Genomic DNA, 15,412 nt, shown 5'->3' on the forward strand with positions numbered 1-15,412 from the left:
TCATTTTATTGCCAACCAGAGGCCACAAGTTTACGCGAGTCTCCGAAGAAAAAAAGGGAAATGTATGCACGGCGGCATCCTTCGCACATGCGCAACCCTGTGAGCAATGAACGAGCAAGTAACAGGCGGTCGCCCTTTGAGCTATTGGTAACGAGATTGCCATCAGTTTTGCTAGCGCAGAAAGCCGAAACCGCTCGCGGAACCCCCCCCAAACTAACCAACGTCCGCCTGCGCGTGTGCCAATGCGCGCGCAAGTGGTAGTAGACGTGCCGGAGCAAACAAACCGTGCAACGAAAACTGGAGAGGGAAGCATGAGAAAAAATTCCCTGTATTCCTGCATAATGGCAGCACATGCCAGGAAAGGAGAAGTTAGGAAGTTGGCACAATTTTTAAATGTACAGACAGCGCTGTAAATATACGGCATCGACCATTTTGGACTTGTTCGTTGCACTGTATATTTACGTCATTGACCCTGAAAGGGTTAACGCCTGCTTCTCTTTCGCTGCGAATTGGCCTGGTATTGTACTATCTTAGGGATCGGCCTATGTATGGGGAGTGCTGAACGCCTGCGTCACTTCCGCCGCGGGTCAGCCTAGCATTGCACAATCTTCAGTATTTTTTTTTTCTAGACTTGGACACGATATTGGGGAAAACAGCCCTTAACAGCTTCACTGTAAATAAAAGCCAGGGTATGTGTCGTGTATGTGTCACGTGATCCTATGGCTCTGATGGGAGGGAGGGAATTTCACTTGCGGAGGCTAGATGTGGTCAAGTGGGGAGTCAGGCTCGCCTCCTGATATGATGGGTTCAGAGCAGTGAAAATATTTCTATCTCGGCTACTTATTAACCAATTTGAAGACTTCTTGCGGTAGAACGCTCCCTAGAGGGCATGCAACTTCCAGTGTATAACCGAAATGCGCTATGTGGCCTGGCGAGGGTCCCTTTAAAGGGCTCCTGCCCTGGCCCCATAGCAAATTTTGGTTATACGCTGAAAGTTGTTACATGTAACATTCTGCCACAAAAGTTTTTCTAATTGGCTCATTAACAGCCAAAATAAAAATATTTTAGTGCCGTTAACCCATGATTTCAGGAGGCGAGCTCCACTGCATAGCGAAACCCTCCACTTGCCCCGCCTAGCCTCTGCAAGCGAAATTCCTTCCCTGCGTTCTCCCATTCCGGACCTCAAGGATTGCATGGTGCATACGTCGTAGGCCCCACCTTAATTTTTTTTTTTTTCGGCGCTGTGCATTTTTGCTGATGGCGTTGCACACGAGTTGTGGTGATTGTCTGGTTTTGCGCAGGGCACGATTTTGCGCGCTGTGCACAAGGACACATGACTATTGATATAATTCAGAGCTACACGAATACTGGGGCAGAACAAGCGGGTCGCAAAGCATGATCATGTGCTGGAACGCGGTAGAGAATGGCATAGTTTTGGTACCTGCGCATGTGACTGCATGACCGTGGGAACAAGCACACGAAGCGGAAGTGCATCTCTCTTGCTTCGGTGCCAAGTAAAACAAGAACATGCAGTCATTCCATTTATGTGTTTTATTATTTCTCTAAACTTCAATTTGTCAATTCAAGCAACAGATCACACAATTGAATAATTCTTAGTCGCACGTTACCACGAGCGGCATCAGACTGTGGACCCGAGTACGCAGGCGCAGGGACACCAATACGTCACTGTACAGCTTGGAGCACGGTTGCCACGATGGAAAGGGAAAACGGTGTTTGGGTTGAAATTTCGGACCTTTCCGCGGCACGTAGTAATGGAATTCCTTTCAAACATGATCATTAGTGTGGATTGTATGCTCTGCACTTGTCAGCTTAAAATGGCCAGGCCTGGTGAGGGGCCCTTTAAGAGGCTCTGCAAGAATATTTTGACCGAGTCTTATGCCACAATGGGCTTCTTGTATGATTTCGTAGTGAATTCAAAAGGAATTGAATGATGTGGGAGAGTTATTCAGCTTACAAATTAAACTAAAAACAGATAAAAAGGGCAAATCATACATACCCTTTCTTATTTCACTCACCCTGCAAGCATTTATCCAATTGAAATGCAGCTTACATTCATGCAGCTTGTAAACCTATCGTCCCATTGTTGCCTTCCCACAACAATCCACCACTGTGTTTTTTGACAAATATCATTACTAGGATTACGTTTGCCACATGTGATGCAGATTGATGTAGCCCTGGTCGACATCTTATGATGCTTTCAACCACAACACCTGAAAAATGTTGGTTGCTTAAATATGATGCTGAGATATTGTTCGAGTGGTCCACTGCAATTTCGAAAAACTGAGTGCAAGAACTTTTTTCCCTGCAGATAGGTTCAGCTCTCAATGTTGGTGGGAAATGTTCTTTGGCGTGCCATAGCAAATGTTAATAGGGGTTGACATATTGTTATGCTTATTTTAACTTAAAACACGTAGCTGTTTAATTTTTGCAAGCTGGTATTTTCTTCCCCAGTATGGCATCAAGCCCATGTGGGAAGACTGCCGCAACAAGCAAGGAGGTCGTTGGCTCTTCAACTTGAACAAAAGCCAGAGGACAACAGACTTGGATAACTACTGGCTTGAAATTGTGAGTTTTTCCTTTGTTTGGCAATTGCTGAGACAGAGATTTCGTCCATAATCTATGGCTCAATTGCTGCTAGCAAGTTGTTCGGCATAACAAGTATGCTTGCTTCTGGTGCATAAGCTGCAAGTGCAATGCCAAAAAATTTGAGGACCTTTCCTACTGCAGTTGGTGAGAGACAATAAGTTTGCTTAATTTAGCAGTAAAATGCCATTCAGAAAGCTATTTTGACCTTCTTGGGCGCTCTTGTTCACTAAAATATTGTACAGCAGCAATATTTGCTGCAAGGTATGTGCTGCTAAGAAATTTGCAGGCGCAAGTTGAAATCGGCTAGTGCGACACATCGGTAATTGGAGGTTGCTGGGAAAGGCCTTCGCCCTGCTGTAGACAAGAAAATAGGCCGATGTGCTGCTAAATTCTTAAAAGCAAAAAAAACGAGCTGGTCTATTGTTTCTGTGTGAGCAAGTAGGGGTCGACAAATGGAGTGCTCCCTCGTTTGAACACATTCAGCATGCGTCTCGTTGCACTTGTTTTCCTGCGAAATGGCTCCCATGACCTGCTCAGTGGCTGTGGTGCCTTGCTGCTGAGAAAGGTCGTAGGTTAGACTCCTGGCTGCTGCGGCCACATTCTGATAGGGCTGGGAGGCAAAAACTCCTGTGGAATTAAAAAATGGATCGGAGCCCTCCACCACGATGTGCAGTTTTGGGACATTAAGTATTCCATGGCTCAGTAATGGCTCCCACGCAATTATGCGTGAAGATGCAAGCGCAGTATAAAAGTTTTATGGGGCATAACTGACATTGCATTTTACATTAATTTTTCTTGTAAATTTAAGCGTGCACTGCACAAGCCACGAGAGCACAAAAGGAAGGAGCACCACATAGACAGAAGTGCCGGCTCGCAACTCATTCTCATTTCAATGAAATGCAAATAAATAGGAGAAATTGTGAAGGAATATAGAAAGGCAAGATGTATATGGCAAACAAATGAATTTCAGCATCTACAGAACAGAGGCGATGTTTCTGCGCATGCTGGAGTGTATTTGTTGCTTGTTGTATACATTTTGCCTATTTCTTCCTTCACAATTCCTCTCATTTAACTAATAACCCCTTCATTCACCATTTATGATACACTGTCAATAAATATCGAATTCGCATAATTTTGCCCTATTTACTCGTTTCTAACAGGCCCTCGATTGTAACGCGCACCCTTTTTCGGTGATCCAAAACAAAAGGGAAATAAAAAAAATGCCCTCTTTTCTAACATGTACCTGTTTGCTGTGACCTAAAGAAAGAGAAGTCCTTTACATTACTGAGCACCTCATTCATTCAGAGGTAGTTTTGCACAAAAGGTGAAGCATCAATTGCGATAGCAAATTAGTAGACATCTATATGAAAAGTAAGGATAGTAGTTTCATTGGTTCTGTAAACTTCTAAACATTCGCTTTAAATTAACAAGCATGATGTCAAGCGCGCACAAGCAAACATGAACGAATCTCTCTCAATGACCGCAGAAATTCTTTATCAAAACACTGGAGTGAGGAAGTGGTAGCAGGAGCAAGCAAATTGACCTTTGTACAGCCTCTTGCTTCAGTGCAAACTAAGTGGTGAGAGCACAGTGCAGTGCGCCTAGATTCGTAGAGGCCCTCTAGTAGAGGGCATAGACCATCTCCATTGTATATCGCTTACAAGATAGGGGCTGCGCCGTACATGGGAGCTACCGGAGTAGAATGCCTCTCCTGTTTGCGCTAGTAACATGGAAGTTTCCAATTTTTGTCCATTTCTGCACATGTCTCCGCGCATCGTGATGAACTCGGCATGTCTTCACAGTCGGCACTTCCATGCTGATAGAGCAAACGCAGATAACGGGAGCTATGGCAGCTAGTCTTGAAGTGCGTACGAGGCAACCATTTTGAAATGCCATTGGAGATGTGTTAACGCAGATTTAGAGTAGTGCTCAATTCTAACACGCACGCAATTTTTGGACCCGTATTATAAGGAATAAGTTCGTGTTGGACTCGAGTAAATACTGTATTCTAAGCTGCCACAAACTCTGGAAAGAAAGCAAAGATATCAGGAAGATCATTTCTCCGTTATAGTGAGGATTCATAATTAGAGTAATTAGATTTCAACTTGGCATACAGTGATTGGTGTCGCATTTATTCATAAAAAATATTTGGATCATTGGCCCAAAGCACTTGCACAAGTAATAGTAAATTGACTGCAAGCATAGTGAGGAACAAAAATCTTGTGCTTCTCCACTGCTGACGGAATGCGGCATATCAAAATTCCTGTGAAACAAGGTGGCCACATGTAGCACTAATGGGAGTAATGTTGAGTAAGCAGAGGAACCACTTGAGCAGTTTTTTTCTTGCTGTGACTGGACAGAATTTGTAAAAAAAATGTCTCCAAGTGGGGACGACATGACTGAAAGGAATAATCGAGCTAGTCCAAGAAAATTGAAAGTTGCCGAAACTACCACAAATGATTGCTCGTCCTCACTCAAGTACTTATTGCTGCGAAATTGGTGTCCAAGTGGTCAGACTCCAGGGCTGGTGCTTGTTTGGGTGCCAGATGAAAAGGAAAGTCCAGATGGATGAGAAAATGAGCTCTGTTCCCCAGGTCTGATGGGCTTTCCCTGATGTTCTTTCACCGCATTGCTTTGCCAGCAGCAGGATCAGAGAAGTTGCATTGACCTTCTTGCCATTGTCAAGTTGGGGTGCTTGACCTCTAGAATGTGGGCTAACTACGGGCTTTCCAGTGGGGACCGCCGCTTCTGGCGACACCCTTAATCAATCTTTTCTAGTGTTTAGTGCAGAAACTTGAGAATAAATGGTGTGAAGACGAGACACACACGAGCACTCAGTCACACACACTCGGAAGCTGTCAATCGTCTTGAGTGCAGTGCTTGCTTCATTGTCAGCTATCAGGCTTCAGGCAGACGTTGAGGAGAGGTCATTCAAGAAATGCCTTTGTTCAGAGGGGGAATGCCAGGTGCAGTACTATACTGCCACATGTATATCTTCAATGATCATTTATTTATGATCCATACAGTTAAACCTCGATGTTACAAAATTGAAAAACGCCCGCAGTATTTTGTTATATACAGGTTTTCGTTGCATAGTTTCACGTGAAAGCTGGGAAGTATCGTGCAAAAACAAGATCGGACTGATTTCGCTTCGGGTGAGCTCACCTCTCAAACATTTGTACAGGAGAAAAACTTATTTTAGCTTGTTCCTTCTGCATGATTGATGACCTCAAGTGATGCTCCAAAGAAGCTAAATCATGCATTGCGGCTTCATTCTGCACGCTGTAAGGATTGGAGTCGGGCATGAATCAGATGGTAGCTGGCCCATGCCATCGTCCAACTCATCCACGCTGAGGACGTTGTTGAAGTGAGACTGGTTCCCATCGAGAACAAGGAATATGTGTTTATTTACAGTATCTACATAAGGACGTTGCAGTACATCAGTCTAGCATGACTGCGAGAGAAAAGCACTCTCAGCAGCCGCACAACAGCTGCTTATAAACTCTGTCCTTCCTAGATCCCTAGGTGAGGGAAAACAGCCATTAAACCTGCTACAAACTTTGAGCGTAGAGTCATCGTAGCCGACCCGCCTTTGAGGGGGAGGGGCTACGCACATTTCCGCACAGGTTTCACCACGCCAAGATGAGTGGGTTCTCGCAAACACGGTGCCTGACCCGAGCAGGCGCCTCTTAATCCCCAAGCTGATCTCTCACAGTGGTCGCGGCGGCGTTCCATTGTCTAGTGTCTTTAAAGCTGCGTGAGACGGCACCACAAAGCATCTTGTTCCAGGAATTCCCTTGCTCAGATCGAACTGTGGACGCATTGGCGATTCCACTAACAATACAGTGAAACCTCGTTAAGTCGTAGTTGGGCGGAGCTCTGAAAAAGTACGTACTAAACGGTAGTACTGTTTAACCGAATAGCGTGAGATCGCCCACTTACCAGTCGAAAACGGAACAAAGAGAGTGCGATGAAAGGGGGAAAAAAAACATGCAGTATTTATTCACTTCGCGCGACAAAAGTGTTATTTTCGTTTGATGCCGCGGCGGCCTAGCACGACGACAGCGGCCTCAAACTTACTGAAGCTGCGTGCCAGCTTTTCAGCGAGCCCCCTCTTCTCGGCAAACACTAGCATGGCAGATCCCTCGTTCGCGTTACGTATTCTCCGTGCACGTGCGCAGTAGTGCTGCAGAAGTCCCGGGGGCGCCTTTTTCATTGCCGGGTGCCGGAGTTTGGAATACTTTTAATTTGGAATAGAGTTATGTTATCGTGCCCCCGTTCTCGTTGCGATGATTGCATTCATGAGGCTTACATAACACTCAGCTTATGCCACTGTCGGGCCTGAATCGCCCGTGCTGTCGCTTTCCGTGTCGTCCTCATCACTGTCGCTAGTCGACACTTCGGCAACAACACAGGCAACGATGGCGAAAAGTAGAACCTCGTAGCCGACATGTCTTCACGGTTGCAGCAGCGCTGCTGAGCAACTTCTTCGCATTCTAAATGCCACACACTGTAGTAAACAGCAGATCCCTGTTGCGTGCCAGCGCCGACTTCTTCGTGTCACGTTCGATAACACGGACAATTTTTCTTCTATGCTGAGCACCCGGGGAAGCTCGCCACCCTTGCAGCTGAGGCTGGCGGGGAGAATTTTGTAGTTTGGTACTACCTCTGCAGGCCGTTCGTAACAATGCCGACGCATGACGTCCATGTGCATCACCTCTCTTGCGGCAGGCACGGCCAACAGCGGTTCTGCCTCTGATGCACCTTCCTCGTCATGGCCATCTTGCATGATTTCAACATGCGCCGCTTCTGACATTCCTTCAGTACATACAGTGCCATTGTCAGCACGCAAAAGTATGCCCAGTTTGATATCGTCGGGCACTCCACCATTTGCACATAGTGCATCCCACATTTAGATGACAAAGGTGGGTTTTCAGGCTCCTCTTTGTCGTTGCAGATTCTAGCTTGAACGACCTTTAAATCGTCCTTGACGAAGCAATTTCAGACCGTCTAGGTTCCAACTTCCCTCCACGACGCAGCAAGCATTTCGATCGCTTGATATGTCTTGATCTTGATCTGCTGTTCAAAACAGATGTTCAGAAAGATCTTATCACCTGACGGCGGTAGCAGCATATGAAGCTGTTGGTGATTCCTTCGTCCAGTGGCTGTATAAGGAATGTGCAATACGGAGGAAAATATAGAGTTTGACAGCTGAAGGCCGTCACTTGGTACACGGAGCAATTGTTAAGCAGCAAGCAGATTTGGCGGCCTCGTCACTTGGATGTTTTTGTCGAACTCTTTCAGCCAGTCGGGAAAACTCTCTCGGACATCCATGCTTTAGAATTGGCCAGATATTTACCTAACTGGCATTCGCTTCATTTCCTTGAAGCATCTGGGCTGGGCACTTTTCCCGATAACTAACGCGATTCGTTTGTAAGAGCAATCGCTGTTGGCACAGAGTGAAACCGTCATGCAATTTGCATTGCTTGCCACCAGGCAATCTTCTCCTTTAAGCGCCAGCGTGCGATATAGCAACACCTGATAAAGCAGAGCTGCGTCATCACCGTTGTCGGCATCAGTCGCCTCGTAGCGGCTGAAAACACCAGGCAGCTTCTCGGCAACCAATGATGCAGAAGCATTGCTGTCGGGAAAGGCAGACTCGCGGCTAATGATTTTCCAGGCGACTCAGTTTCTCCTCTTGCATCCTTGCAACTATCCGTTACTAGCTGTGAAGTCCTTGTCGCCCAGGATGCACGCAAAATCGTTCACGTTCTGCTGCAAGGTCTCGCCACTAATGGGCCCGTTTCGTGCCTGTGTGGCCATAAACACGCCTTTGTCCACGTCGACATAAGTCGACAGCTTCATCCTTTTTCTTTTTTTTTTTCGAACTTGTGCCAGACTTCACTACACTGCGAATGCTTTTCTTTGTGTTCAAGATAGTCAATAAAGTGCTGGCTGGAGTGTTGAACTGGGCAAGCAACATCCTTCTTCTCGCCTTCGGCATCTGCATTCACAATTGAAAGCTTGTTCTTGGAAGACAAAACTTTGCGCTTCCTCGCTCAACTCGTTTTCGAAGCAAACACTGAGAAATGTGCCATACACTGATGAAGTTAACACTCACATAGTGTCTGCTCTCATGTTCACATCTGCCACCGTGCCTTGCGAACACACATAAGCAAAAAAAAAAAAAAAACTGAAACAGTCGGGCACTATAGTGACACCTAGTGTCATAATGCGTAAGCAAAAAATTCAGAGGCTGATTCGCTTGTCACAGAGCGGTGCTAGGGGAGCTAGTGGCTTTCATCATCACAGCACACTGGATTGATTGCTCTGGCTCGCTACGATCGCATGCTTTCCTCTCAAAATTGGCTGCTTGCCTTATTTATCAATTGCAAAAGTTATGCATTATTTACCCAAATTTTCGGTGGGGCTACTGTTTACGATAATAAATAACCAGCATCGAAAATTCTTTACAAGGTTAGTGGCCACAATGCCTTCGTTAAGTGGAGGTTAGAAATACACGGGCTTCTATGGGGGTGGTGTTATGGAATGGAAAAGTTTGGATAAATTCGGGAATTCGTTGCATAGAGGTTAGTTACTTGCATAGAGGTTAGTTACATCCAGGTTTAACTGTAGTACAACCTGCATATAATATACAGACAAAAGTATAGCCGGCGACAAATAATTCGGACTCCATGGGAAATGCAAGTCCAAGTCCGAAAAAAACAAATGTATCCAAAAAAGATATTTAAAAATTTTCTGCAATAGCAGAGGGCTAATGGCGAAAAGACAAGTATGTACATGTCATATCAGATGGCAAGCTATCACAGTTTTTGGGACGTTGCATGAGAGACTGGCGAAGTGGGGGTGGCCCAAAAATTTTTAGACCAATTGTGGTGGGCTGATTGCATAATTGGAATAGAAAAGTTTGGAATGGCTTTAGGTTATAGCATCCCTGCCTGCATTTCCACTTATGTGCACCAAAGTCCACCTGTATTTCTGCCAGTTTTGTGTTCTCTGTATGCCGTTGCAAGGATTGCAAAGGCTAGAGTCAGACCCACATGTGAAGGCTCCAGAGCACACGACACATCATCATCATCAGAGTTAGTCGCTGTTTGACTGTCGGGGAGAACTTGCTCAATTGTTTCATCATTGTTCAGTTTGGCACGTGACATTGCACTGTTGGCGTCTGCAGTCTTCAAATGTAATGGCTCCAGGAATCGGCACACCACATAGCAGGTCATCAAAAATGCCCGCATTTGAGCTCTTTGTGGTAGGGAGCAGTTCAGGTTCTTCAGTTGTGAAGTCGGGCTCATTTGCACTGTGACTCAAGACTCGTTCAGAGTTGGACTGCTAGGGCACTGCTAGTGCCATTTGATGGGGACTGTCGATAACTTCATGAGAAAGACTTCTTGGAGCCGGTGGAGTGCTGTCTGGAAAGCATACTAAACAAGCACAGAATGGCGGAATGCTGTCTGGAAGGCAAATTGAAACAACAAAGGCCATGCGCAGTGGTGCCGGAATAGAATATGATAGGGATGTTGATGCAACCTCGCAGTGCAGGCAAAGCCTCCAAGATTGGTTCTTGGAGTTAAATCTCTGAGGCGTAGGGTTTATTCCATTCAGCCAAGTTTCTCTGCACCTATTAACGCGGCACTGCACCTAGGCCTTCGATTCCCAGAAGTGCAACTGTGCACCCTGCATCCCCATGCTCGATTGAACAGGGGGTGCAAGGCAAGGTGCCGCTGCAGTGCATCCTTGAACCTTGCAGTGAGTGGGTGCATCCCAGCACACCATAACTGGCACCACCTGCACCTTTTCGCTTGTGGTGCTATGTACCTTTTCTTAATTGAACAAACCTGTAGTGTTGTGGCCAAGACAAGGCCTCGGGGATTGGCATCTAGTGTGGAATCTCTGAGGCCATACTTCATGTTTCAGCGTTGTTGCCAGAGGCGATAATGGAGGCAGAGTTGGCATTTGCTACAGCCACGGGCAGAGTTTGAATAATCGAATGTAGAGTTGATGGCTGTCTGAAATATTTGTTGCCATTACACATTAAGTCTGTGGGGCCATTGGTGGTGCCACGAGGCTGTCCAAATTACCAAACATGTCTGGATTATCGGTGTCCAATTTATTGGTACGGTGACTGTATATTGGACTAGGGTCCCATAGTCCGAGGGCTGCAAAGGGACCTGCTCACTTATTGAAGCATACACCTGGTGGAATCGGTCTACTGAGGAGTAGGTCACTTGCAAAGGCAGTTTCAGTGATTGTTGAGCTGTTGATAATGATTGAAAAAATGTGGGTACAATATGAACATGTGAGTATTGAGGCCTGGGTTGTGATTTGTCATGCCTTTCTTGATATTCCTTTTCACGCTTTGTCAGTCCTCGTAGCGATGCTCCGTTTGCATTATCGGGCGATCAGCCAGCCATGAATAGTGGATGATAAAAGTGGCATAGAATCAAGCAGAAGGCATTGCTACAAAATTACGGGCCTGTTTTAACATGCTATGGCTTGATTCTAGGTGCCATTCCTTCTGCTTGCAGCAATACCCTAATAGGATGCAGGATGTATTTGTTAGCTTGTGGCGCAGCTTCATGGAATTCTATAATTTCTGGGCTTTGACATACTATAGGGGTTTTAATAATTTTGGACAGTGTCAAGTTGTGATGCCCCTGCTGTCTGTATTTAACAGTTGCTGTGCCTGATAGGAGAGGGCTTTGATGAGTTCAGTGACGACGTAAACGGCGCTGTGGTCCAAATTCGTCCCAAACTTGACAAGATTGCTGTCTGGACTGCTGATGTTCGCCGAGCTGATGGCAACATTAAGATTGGGTAAGTTTGTTTTATTGACTTGTAGGTTTTAAATTTCCTTTTGTGAAATACAGTGACTGCTTTCCATATAGAGTACTGCATGTTGCGACATATGAGACAGCTTGCAATATATGATGACCTTCATAACTCTGATCTTTGTAAAGTAGTAGGGGGCTGGACTTTCGAAGCACAATTAATGACAAGTAAACTTGTGCCATGTGAATGTTGCAGCCCTTGTTATTAATTGGTACTGATATCCTGCTGATATGTTGCTCCCGAAATGGATATAGCCTTTGTTGTTGTTGCTGTCACTGTTGTCTCTTCAATGACAGCTGAGGCATTACCGTTAGAGGTGTGTGTGAATACCAAATTCTCAGTTTTTTAGCAAATTCTAATAATGAAAACCAAGTGCGAATAGAATATTTTTCGAATACAAATACTATTGGTGCTGCAAAAATCCAATTTCTCCACCCACATACACATGTCCCATACAATGTCCTCGTCGTCATCCTTATTTTATTGTCCAGTGGTGCCAATTTTCTGTTGACGGGAGCTGCTGCCATACTAGACTTGGCTGATATTGTAGGCGTAGGCATTTTCAATTAAACCGCCCTTCCCACGTAGCAACCCTGCTGGAATGATTGCTTTGCTTTTAACAGCTGCTGATAGGTGACGACACAGGTCCATGCTAGCACAGTCTTGCCAACAGCTGGATTCCCATAGACAAAGGCAAATTCCCATTTTTTCTCAAGAACCAGGCAAGTGGTTCAGTACAACACAAGGCACTCTGCCTTGTGTTGTACTGAACCACAGGGACAATAAAATGAAATCTTTCTGCAAGTTTTCGGTAAGGCAAAGCAGCTGATGCAGGGCGTATGGACGCAAAGCCGCATTAAAGCATCGTAGCGTCTAGGCGACAGTATGGAAGCGGCCATATGTCAAATCGACACTTATGTGCCTGCTGCGGTACTATTGCAGCTATGGCGTTGCTCCAGGTCAGGGGTTAGATCCTGACAGCAACAGCTGCATTTCAACAAGACAAATACAAAAGTGCTCGTGTACTTAGATTTAGGTGCATGTAAAGAACCCCTGAGGGTAAGACTTCATCCGGAGTAGGCCACTACAGTGTGCCTTATAATCTGATTGTGGTTTTGGCACATACAGCCCCATAATTCAATTAAGTTTTAACACTTCTGCCATGATGCGATGTGCTGTGTGAGGCAGTGACAATGCTAACATTTTTGGAGGTTGTTAACAATAGTGCACAACAATGCCTCAAGCGAATATTTTGCTCTGTGTTCTGTGTACTGCAAACAGCATTGATGCACACAAGGTAATGTTTAACATGTTTGCAAGTCGCCACTGTAGTATTGCACTAAATGCTATAGAAATATAAATATTCGCTGTAACATCACTGCTAATTGTCTAAGTAAACGGTGCAGACAGCTTCACTTGCATCGATTCCCACATTGCGTGGCATGCGCATATTTTTGTTTCTTTTCGGGCCGTTGTATTTGAGAGTGAGGCTTATATGCAGAAAAATATGGTAGCTGCTCGACAAATTTTAGGAGCAGCGACACCTTCCTGCATGTCGCAATTCCTTCAGACACCAAAAAAGAGGTGCTCACCAGGCATCCTAGATTCTGGTATTGGCAGGTATTTTATCGGAAACCGAGCCAACAGTGGGCACCATGCTTGCACCACCACTCACATACATCCGATCTTGTTCTTGCCCTGAATTTCATCATGCACATACCGTATTTACTCGCATAATGATCGCACTCGCGTAATGATCGCACCCCTAAAATTTGTCGTCAAAATTCGATTTTTTTTATTTCCCGCGTAATGATCGCACCCCGAACTTGCCGCAGCGATATGTCGTGTGCTAAGTCTAGCGAATAATGATCGCGCTTACCACCTGTCGAATGCTACGCGAACGACTCTTCAAGACAAGCCAAGCGGCCTGCACGCACTAAACATTCTTAAGTAGATGCCTCATTTCATTACTTTCATCACTTTCCGCACTTCCATGACAAAATGAGGTACAACCAAACTTGCCTTTATTATGGGTTGGCTTTATAATGGCTGATGTCAACAAAAACAATAAAGGCGCATTTCGATTCTTTTCATCTGCTTTTGCACTCGTGAGCACGCAACAAATCGCGCGCGGCAATGATAGTAGCCACGTTTACTCTGATACGTTAAAAGTGTACCCTATTCATACGCCGACGCTTGTAACACAGCTAAGATATTCGCCCACCCTTAGCGGAAAGTAGTGAAGACAGATGCCGCAGTTTCCGCAGCATGCCCGTCATGTGTTTCTGTCACTGGCAGCTAAGCGCGCCCACCTATTTCTGTCCCCTCAAAGTGGACATGGCTACGTTATTGCCGCAAACTTGCCGATATTAACGATATTATTCATCACTAATACGGAAGAAACTGTTTCAATGCACGTAATGTACTCACGAGAAGAAAAAAAAAATCGCGTTCGGCGCGTTCGGCTCGCTCCGCTAGCCGCCATTTTTGTTTTGGTGTCCCGCACCCGCAATCTCGCATCCCGCAGCAAACGCGGACGAAAAAAAAATTTTTTTTTTCCCGGGAAATTTAACCCGCGTAATGATCGCACCCCTGAATTTGCTTCAATTTTTCTGACAAAAAAAGTGCGATCATTATGCGAGTAAATACGGTATCTTTTAACCTGTGCTTGTGGCAGTGAAAGTTGCTGCTGGTTGGTGAGCTTAAGTGTTTTGAGTGTTTTTTTTTTAACATACTGTTAGTCCCACTGGGACTGTTACAGGAGTGGATTTATCAGCAAGATATAGGAATACAGTATACAGTACAGTAGAGTAATACGCCAGTTACACATCAAGCGGGCAACAATACAGACAGTATACAGTACAGTACAGTAATACGCCAGTTACACACCGAGTGGGCAACGACACAAAATCAATACAGTCTGAACATGATCATCAGGTCTGGATTGTTGACAAGACTGACGAGGCTGTGAGCTCAGCGAACTTTTTCAAGGAATCCTGCGCAGTTATAGATTTATCTAGGCCGTTCCATTCTCTTATGGCTCGAGGGAAGAAGGAAAAGTAATATGTGTTAGCGCAAGAGTATTCATTAATCGTAAAGTCATGCTTGTGACGTGTTTCTCTAAAACGATTAAAACTAATGTAAGTAGCAGGATCCATGTTAAATGCGTTATGAATTAATTGATAAAGAAACTTGAGTCTATGGAGCGTGACGTGGCTTGATAAGGGGTCTAGGCTTGCGTAGGAAAGCAGCTCTGTGGGAGAATCAGTGCGCCGGTATCTATGGTAGATAAAACGAACAGCTTTTCGTTGAACTGATTCGAGCATGTGTACATCTTTTTGCATATATGGAAACCAGACGCCGTTTGCATATTCTAAGATTCATATTGCATATTCTAGGAAGGAGCATTTCACATCTCATTGTTGAGGGCATACCTAAGTTGCTTGAAGTTTGCTTCTAGAGCCGCATTTTAAATCCAGTTGGCCATTGAAGCACCCTGCTGGGACACTACTTTAGAACGAAGGCCTAAAACATTGCCGAAACTTGCTACTTGGTCAAATTTGTAGTTCAGAAACTTAGTTCAGAAATTTGTGTCTTTAGGCACTCGGCCAAATTACAGTGAAAGCTCGTTAATTCGAACTTCAATAATTCGAATTTATGGATAATTCGAACTGTACGATTTGGTCCGGCCAAGCTCCTCAGAAGTCTATGTATAAAAAAGTCCGTTAATTCGAACGCGAGAAGGTTCCCTCACGGATAATTCGAACTACGCTCGCCTGGCACATGAACAGAGAAACGCGCCTACCGCCTACACACAAGGCTACATCGCCTCCGGAATGGAGAAAACGGCGAGAGAAGGCAAAATCGGAAAAAATCTAACCGGCGCGGGGTCAGCCAGAAGGCAGCGGCGGCTGCCACCTCTCCGTTCTACGTAACCTCTGAAACTTCTTGT

General features: G+C 45.3%; 1 protein-coding gene across 5 annotated transcripts in view; it reads left to right on the forward strand.

Annotated features, from left to right (window-relative positions):
• LOC135920480 (eukaryotic translation initiation factor 4E-1A-like) overlaps positions 1 to 15,412 on the forward strand; it is a 99,492-nt gene that overhangs the window by 26,909 nt on the left and 57,171 nt on the right. For all 5 annotated transcript variants that reach the window (XM_065454746.1, XM_065454743.1, XM_065454747.1 and 2 more), the window contains exons 3-4: positions 2,473 to 2,586; positions 11,306 to 11,445. In XM_065454746.1, the coding sequence (XP_065310818.1) occupies positions 2,473 to 2,586; positions 11,306 to 11,445 (254 nt within the window). The remainder of the gene's footprint in view (positions 1 to 2,472; positions 2,587 to 11,305; positions 11,446 to 15,412) is intronic.

This window comes from Dermacentor albipictus, chromosome 1, assembly GCF_038994185.2.
Source record: "Dermacentor albipictus isolate Rhodes 1998 colony chromosome 1, USDA_Dalb.pri_finalv2, whole genome shotgun sequence".
In the NCBI taxonomy this organism is placed as follows: Eukaryota; Metazoa; Arthropoda; class Arachnida; order Ixodida; family Ixodidae; genus Dermacentor; species Dermacentor albipictus.